The sequence below is a fragment of the Echiichthys vipera genome (assembly GCF_963691815.1).
Source record: "Echiichthys vipera genome assembly, chromosome: 11".
NCBI lineage: Eukaryota > Metazoa > Chordata > Actinopteri > Perciformes > Trachinidae > Echiichthys > Echiichthys vipera.
Genome location: NC_139836.1, coordinates 23,847,407 through 23,855,792, shown reverse-complemented (window position 1 = coordinate 23,855,792; position 8,386 = coordinate 23,847,407). Strand labels below are relative to the sequence as shown.

The 8,386-nt window shown below is 41.5% G+C and overlaps 1 protein-coding gene across 1 annotated transcript in view; it reads left to right on the top strand.

The window, feature by feature from the left end:
- Positions 1–487: 487 nt before the first annotated feature.
- Positions 488–8,386, top strand: part of srbd1 (S1 RNA binding domain 1) — a gene marked incomplete at both ends in the record, with an annotated part of 50,144 nt that continues 42,245 nt past the window's right edge. Inside the window, 8 exons of the mRNA XM_083923369.1 lie at positions 488–555; positions 1,142–1,541; positions 1,779–2,003; positions 2,703–2,869; positions 3,205–3,322; positions 3,490–3,628; positions 3,943–4,039; positions 4,169–4,355. Coding sequence (XP_083779495.1) covers positions 488–555; positions 1,142–1,541; positions 1,779–2,003; positions 2,703–2,869; positions 3,205–3,322; positions 3,490–3,628; positions 3,943–4,039; positions 4,169–4,355 — 1,401 coding nt within the window. The remainder of the gene's footprint in view (positions 556–1,141; positions 1,542–1,778; positions 2,004–2,702; positions 2,870–3,204; positions 3,323–3,489; positions 3,629–3,942; positions 4,040–4,168; positions 4,356–8,386) is intronic.

The following is an 8,386-nucleotide window of genomic DNA, read 5'->3' as shown; positions in this document are numbered from 1 at the left end:
AAAAGGAGACATTAGTTACTAAATTAATAGAACACTATGAAAATACTTAGATCTGTGAAATGTAATTTAAAACAAGTTTAGCATTTCCTGTCATGTTTTTGTTTCAATATCAGCCTGCTACTGGTCACGTTCATGAGTTACAAGCTAAACTGTGATGGCAAGATCGTGACCAGAGGTAAAATGATTGGTTTGAAATTACTGACATGTCAGTTCTGATGCTACCCCTTCATACAGCGTGGCTGTGGCTGAAGACAGTCAACAATAAATAATCTTCTGATTAGGAATAAACCTTCCTGACCATATCTATAGTGTCGGCCTACACTGCTGTATTTTAACATTGGTCTTAGTGGTGGTACTTGAGAGAGCCTGATATTTTCTGAAGTGGTACGTCATGTACAAAGTTTGAGAACCACTGATCTAAAGTGTAACAATATATGATTTAACAGTACAGCTTTGATGGAGCTAACTTTCCACCATTTTCTAACAGATGATGCGAAGACCCCGAACAGCAACAACTGCCAAAGTTGTAGAGAACAGAGATATGGACTCGGACTTGTAAGTGATTTTTATTCATTCATTTTCTGCAACCAAATTTGGGGTGTATCTTAAAGGTCCGGGACTTCTGTACTGTTGTGATGTCACATACTGTATATCGGTAGAAAACCTATCCACCGCTGCAGAGACTGTGCAAGGATGCTGAGAGTGCAGATGCAGAAGACTGTGAAACACTAAACAATCAGAGTAGACTGTTTTTTTGCTTAGAGGTCTTAAAGAGACAGGCGCATAAAGAGCGTTTCAGACAGAGGGTGAATACAGGTATATTCAGACAGACAGTTTGAGAAAAATTCTAGTCAAGTCAGTTCTAGTCAAAACTCAAAATACAAGTATGAACCTGAAGATGAGGATAATATAGGGCCTTTAACTGTTATTTAGAAATTATGTTAACACATCGCCAGTCCATCACATGGCTAATAGAGACAAACATAGGCTACACATACTCACATTATTCCACAATGTAAATATGTAATCCATTAGACATTTTCCTGTGTTTATAATAGTTGAGGAAAGCAGTGAACTCCTGGAAAGGCACACAACAATTCGAATTAGCTGATTTTCCACTTTGTCCCTACTCTACCATCAGGTCCTTTTCCCAGATAATAAGTAGTGATGAAGATAGTGATGAATGGAGGCCATCAGAGCCAAAGCCAAAAGCTCCCAGCAAGGCCATCAGAGCCCCTGCAGCAGCTGGAGAGAAGAAAGCAGTTGCCAAGAGAACTGCTAAACCAAAGGAACCAAAGACACCCAAACAACCTAAAGCTCCTAAAGTGCCTAAAGTTCCTAAGCCAAGAGCACCGCGCAAACCTGCAGCGGAGCGAAAAACACCGGCCCCTAAAGCTCTGAAGGATTCTGATGCACCAAGGCTGGCTGCAACCAAGAGGAAAAATACTGATGAAGGCAAAAAGGATGATGAGGCTGGAGAAGACAAAGGAGAAAAACAAACAGACTGTCCGAGTAGCTCAAGTATCAGAATGAAGGAGGAGGTAAGACTGATGGCCATTTTACTATGAGTATATCTACACACACACACACACACACACACACAAACACATACTTTTCGATGATTTTTTAATCTCTTTGCAATACTTTTAAAACAGCACAGCTCTCTTTTGTGTATGGCTTTTACACTCATATCCCATCATAACCTCTAATATTTTTTCAATCCTTTTTTAATTTTTCTATTATCTCTCTGTTTTTCTTTCGCTTGTTTTTTCTTGTAGAGGGTGTCGTTTATCGTGTCAGACAACCATCACTTGGACAAATGGGCAGGCGAGGGATCATCACTGGCTGGCCTCATAGCAAAGAAAGAGGAAGTGGAGGAGGAGGATTTCACATTTGATGAGCCCTGTCAAAAGAAACAGAAGACCAGTGGACCAACTGCCTTACCATCATCAAAAGCACTAGCTCTGAGGAATGAACTCAACATGAACTGGGACATGATAGAGGTATTGTAGGGATTGTGTGTGTTTTATGCGTGGGAAAGTGTTTGTCGATATTTCTGTCAGATGGTGAATGCAGTGATTGGCAGATGCACAATACTGAAATGTGTGGACAGCTAAATGAAGCTGCATCACCAGAAGGGTTGACTGTGGCTCACTGGACATAAATTAATACAAGTTCAAGTCCACCAGTTGTCTGCCAAACAGCAATACTTAAATCTGCTGCATTTGAATCAGTGAGACCTCTTCTGGCAGTTCTCCCACCGCCCTCTCTGTCCTGAGCCAATAAGCACATGTCTCGCTCTAAAATGACCTGTGTGCCGTTTCCTGTCAGGGCTAGAATTTCTAAAGCCTGAAAACAGTCTGTTTGCCTAAGTTAACTTAAGAAGACACTAGGACACTGTTGCCAACATGATTATTATTGACACAGAAAAATTGTTGATAAACTGTTGATGGGGGCAATTATCCTTACCTTCAGTGTATTGTATTGCTAATGCCAGAGACTCAAAGAAAAATCAGGTAGCTGTCATTCACACTGTTTAGACCAAAATATCAAGGCTCCAAGATATTTACAATGGACAAACAGCTTTTTTGTCCATTAAAGAGCTGATGGTGGGTGGTTATATGGGCCTTGTCTTACTGCCTACTTACCTATTTGTGCGTATCGATGTACTGTTTGAATGTCTGGTGTGTCCTTCCCCTCAGCTGCTGTCCGTCCTGACATGTGTGGAGCGATGGGTGTGCGTTAATATCATTGGGCTGCTACGTGAGGAGAACACAGTTCCGTTTATGGTGCGCTACCGCAAAGAGATGATTAACCACATGGATGCCGACGCTGTCCGTGATGTCCAGCTGGTATATGAGGAGATATGGTAAGCAAATGAAACATCTTAAATTTAACACACAAAAAAGAAACTAATACTCCTCATTACCCATTTCTATTCTCACCAGCAAACATTAAACTCATGCAGATAAACAGCTGTAACCATGAAATGATTTCTCGTATGAGCTGAGGAGGACAGCATATTTGACATTGGCCACTAGATGGCACTAATGGTCTAGCTTTGAGGCATGAAACAGTATCAACTTGTGTGATTGTTTTACATGCGTATGACATTATCTTGTGTGTTTGTGTGTTATAATTTTACACTGTACATAATCTGTTTTTTCTTTTTCAATATTTGTTTATGTCCTTGTGTTGCCTCAGCTCTCTAGCCAAGAAGACCCAGTCTGTGATTCAGACCCTGAAGAAGGACGGTGTTTTGACAGCTGAGCTGGAACAAAACCTGAAGAGCTGCCGATCAGCTGATGAACTGGATCATGTGGTCAGAGTCCAAGTTTTATGCTAAAGTAATAACTAATTTAAATGTGATCTGGGCATCAAATTGCAGTTGCAATATTATTTATTCACACTTTCATCCACACCTATATGTGGCTCTTACCCCTCTCCTTGCCAATCATCTCACTCCGGTGCTTCTGTCTTTGTTTGTAGTATTCTCCCTATAAGAAGGGCAGTAAGCTGACGAAGGCTCGCAGGGCAAAAGCACTCGGCCTTGAGGCGGCCGCGTCTACACTTATGGACGCACCGCATACTCTGGATTTAAGGGCATGGGTAAAACCTGGTAGTGAAGGTAAGACATAAACACATATACACAAAATCATGAGTTTTTTAGACATTAAACTAAACGGCACTAAAGGTTATACATTTTATGCTAGAACTTGAACACCTTGGACATGTTGGCCTTCTCCTGTGCCTTATATCTGTCTTATATCTATCTCTTCCAACTTTTACAGAGCTCATTAAAGTATACTGTTTTTAAGTCTCTCTCTCTCTCTCTCTCTCTCTCTCTCTCTCTCTCTCTCTCTCTCTCTCTCTCTCTCTCTCTCTCTCTCTCTCTCTCTCTCTCTCTCTCTCTCTCTCTCTGTCTCTGTGTGTGTGTCTCAGGTCTATCATCAATGGAAGAAGTGGCTACAGGTGTGGAGCATATCTTGGCCGATATGATAGCCAAAGACCCTGAGACACTAACATACGTGAAAACATTGTGAGGACCTAGAGTAGGCACATGCACACAACATTGATATTGGTACCAGAGTATCTTTAACTTGCTACATTGATAATGAGTGCCCTCCTCCACTTTCGTTCTCTCTTTATTTGTCTCTTGCTGTCTTAGGTGTGAGAACAGCTTTGTGACCATCCAGTCCTCTGTATCCAAGTCAGCACTAAAAGAAAAAGAGCAGGAGAAGTCTGTCCAAGGCCAACAAAAACCAGGGGCCAAACAAAACAAAAACAAGGACATTGACAAGTTCCACCTCTACATTGACTTCACCTGCAACATCCACCGCATCCAGCCCCACCAGGTACAAAACAGACCGTCTCCCTTCCTTCCTTCCTGGAGTAGAGCAGTTAATAAGATGCATCTGAAAGCTGATCAAGGCATTTTAAGGCGACCACAATGTTACAATTAACACTGATGAAGTGAAAACACACTGTGAGGGTCAACAAGTACATGGCTATGTTAATGTACACATTTCCGTGTATGTGTATTACTAAGCCTCTGTCCTATCACTGGCACTGCCAGCTGTCAATCAACACAGTAGCCACGCCCTAAAACATCCCCTGCTTTCATCGTACTTTTTTTTATACATACATAAAGATTTGTTTTGGCAGTTTTTAAGCCTTTACTCAGTAGGACAGACAGGAAATGGGGTGAGAGAGAGGTGGGTGGGGGGGTGCCATGTCCTCGAGGACCTTCAGCCTCTTTACAATGGGCGACGGCTCTAACCACTGCGCCACTGACCACTGTGTTAGAAGAAGAATTTAAACTAGTGATTGAGACCTGAACTCATTAGGAAAATGTTTACTAAGTCAACTGACTTCTATACAAACAGACTTCTTTTTGCAGACTGTTGAGTCCCTCCTGTCAGAAATTAGAAAGATTGCCGGTTTAAGGCACTTCTGCTTTGGCTTCACCTTTCAGACCTGGAACCTAAGTCTGTCTTAATTAAACAATCTATGCACACACGCTACATACATAGTCACTGAAAAATAGAAAAACACATTTGAAATAAAATGCACCAGTATTATTGTACAACCATATAATTAGAATGAGTAGGAAGGACATTCCCATTCAATGGCGAACAGCTCAATGTCCTTTATATCCAATTATATTTATATGGGTATGACTAAGGGGACAAGTTATAACCACAGCTTTTAGAAAATGTTTATGAAGTGAATAAACATGAAAAACAAATTATTTAAGTATGCTTGACCATACTTATGGTAATTTTCTCTCTCACACACACACACACACACACACACACACACACACACACACACACACACACGCATACACACATACACACATACACACATACAAATGCACACCATCTGTTTGTGTTTGTGTCATTTCTGTGCATTTCATGTGTGCCGCTTCTGAATGCTAGCCATGTCAGTCGCAGTTAGCCTTGTCTGTGCCTCCATATTTACCCCTCCTGTGCCCTGCTTTGCCTCCTCTGCTCCCCCTCTGTCCCTCCAGTGACTAGTGGGTTACTCAGAGTTGGTCGCAGGCCTCATGTGTCACCACAGCTTCCATCACCGGCTGCCTATCTGCCACACCACACTCTTTGGCAACCGCACTCTGCCCTACAGTCATACAATCACATAAACATACATTCATGCGCACACACTTGCTCACACACAAGCCCAACCTGCAAGTCCCCTCATTCTCTCCTCTTAACATATGTGACATGTCCCCTGCCGACATGCCATTGGATTAGGAGGCTTTGATTGACAGGCGCTCTCCTGTAGTGACAGCTACTGCTGCTGGGCCCACAGGCGGACGGAAGGATGGGGATGGGGAGAGGGAAGGGAGGTGGAAAAGGGAGGGAGAGAATGAACAGTTGAGTGACGTTGAGGTGCGTCCGTCACTTATCTCCCTTGCTTTGGTCTGATCTGCCTCCCTTCCTCTTTTTTCTGACTAAAGCTCAGCCCTCCAATCCGCTCCAACCTCCCCTTTTCCCTCTCCTGTCCTTTGAGAGGCTTTTAATTCGATGACTCGCCTTTGTCATGGAGTGTTAATCCACAGGCTGCTGTGACCCTGCTAGCTGTCGGATTCCGGCTAAAATGAACCTTTTCTAGCCGTCAAGTTGTCGGGAAGGGGGAGCAGGTGGGAGATGTGTTTTGACAGGAGGCATTTGTGTGAGCACACACTTGCCTCTTTGCTTTAGCACATTTTATTAAGCCCCAGCTCTGGTGGTTTGTTAAAGGAAAAGGACAGGGCAATTTATGAAGTGAGTGATAGAAAGAAGAAGTTCACCCTTACATAAGGAAATAACAGCCTGAGGTGGCAGACAAAATAAGTTATTTAAAAAATGACACCCTCACTATTTTAGTTTAGAAACGGGATGATTTTAGACAAAGACATGCAAAGACAGATATGTTATAAAGCCATCAGTTAGACTAAAAAAGACATTCAGGGCTCATTGTCTGCTTCAAATTCACTTTGAGATCAAACAGTATGAGCTACGATAAGTCTAGCTAATATCATCATCAAATTTCTTGTTTTGTCCGAGTAACTATCCAAAACCCAAACAAATTCATTTTACAATCACAAAAAAGACAAAGAAAAGCTGCAAATTCTCACAATTTAGGAGCTAGAACCTTTTGTCATTTTTGTTCAGAAAATGACTGAAATGAAATGGATAAATAAGTCATTGATTACTAAAATAGTTACCAATTCATCTTCTGTTTATCAATGAATTGATTAATTAATTTAATTTCAGCGCTAAAAATCTTTTTCTATTATTGAGAATTATGGAATATAAGTCCCCTGATCTATGCCTTTATAGAATTATATAACAGCTTTACAAATGGATCTAAAGTTAGTGTATACAAAGCTGTATTCAGTATGTCTTCGAGCCATTTGATACATCTAGTTGAGATGCTAAACTCAGATTTAATTCCATCAGATTTGATTTGAGATCTTCTTCGGAGGGTACGCATTTACCTTATAGCTATAAGCAGCCGGTACGCTCTTGAGTATGCCAGGGCAGATTTGTTGAATGTGCAGTGGGCTATTTTTAATGCGATTTGCGTTGTGATCAAATGGTAGTTTAACACTTGTGTGTGGGGCTTGCCTGCAGAGGAGCTTGGGTAAATTGAACTGTTTCATCAATTAAACACTTCTTTTTGATGGACAGGTGGAGAAAAACAAGTTTATTGCACCCACATACACAAACACTCAGTTTTGTGTGTGTGTGTGTGTGTGTGTGTGTGTGTGTGTGTGTGTGTGTGTGTGTGTGTGTGTGTGTGTGTGTGTGTGTGTGTGTGTGTGTGTGTGTGTGTGTGTGTGTGTGTGTGTGTGTGTGTGTGTGTGTGTGTGTGTGTGTGTGTGTGTGTGTGTGTGTGTGTGTGTGTGTGTGTGTGTAGGTCTTGATACGTTGGACCTCAATGACCTCTTTTTCATATATTTGTCCACATGTTTGTTTAATCCCCTTCTTTTTATACTAAATATTAAATATTTACAACTGACATATGAAATAAATGATAAAACATTCGTTAAAGCCACATTTTAAACTAAGAGGTACAGTAAGTGCTAATTGAATACTTTTCCTCTCACTCTGAGCTGAAGTTTGTTGTTCCTTGAGCAAGCATCAGACTCCATGCTGTGCTGTGTTTGTTTTTAGATAGAATAAAAGAGTGTAGAAAGGGACGGAGGGAGTACAGAGTTCTCCCTTAACAGCCAGTGTGTTTGTGTGAAAGACCAGTGTATCATGCTTGACCATGATCCCTTGTGGTAACTTATCCTCATTTGTATTTAGAGAGTCAATATTTATCTAGTATCGTACTGTCTACAAGAATAATATTGTCTAAATTTAGCTTACATTCCATATGCTTATAATTTCATTGTTTTCCTGGAACATTATATGCTCATTTTCCCTTTTGTGTTTAACCCTTCTGCGCTTGCACTTTGGGGATATGAGGCGGACTACTGAGACTACTTTGTTCAACTGTTATTATACAGTGCGCTCCATGTGTGTCCGTTAGGTCAAACAGTGTGTGAGTTTTCTGTGAATTTGTACGTGTTTCTATGTGTGTATCTGTTTAAGTTTGTTTATCCTTGATATGTCGGATAGATAGACGGATGTGTTGATAGTGTTCCTCTAAGAAATGGTGAGAGAGAGAAGGAGACAGATAGAGAGAGGATGTTGGCTGACTGCCCTCCCTTGGGGGCTGGTGGAAGGATGAACGGGCATCTAGAAAAGATGGTCTGTCTGGTCTTGTCAGGGTTTGGCCATTACTTGGCCACATGTCACTCCTGGCCCATCTAACACACAAACACATGCTTCTCACTCTGTCTCACATCACCCTTCCTCTCAGATCACCCTCT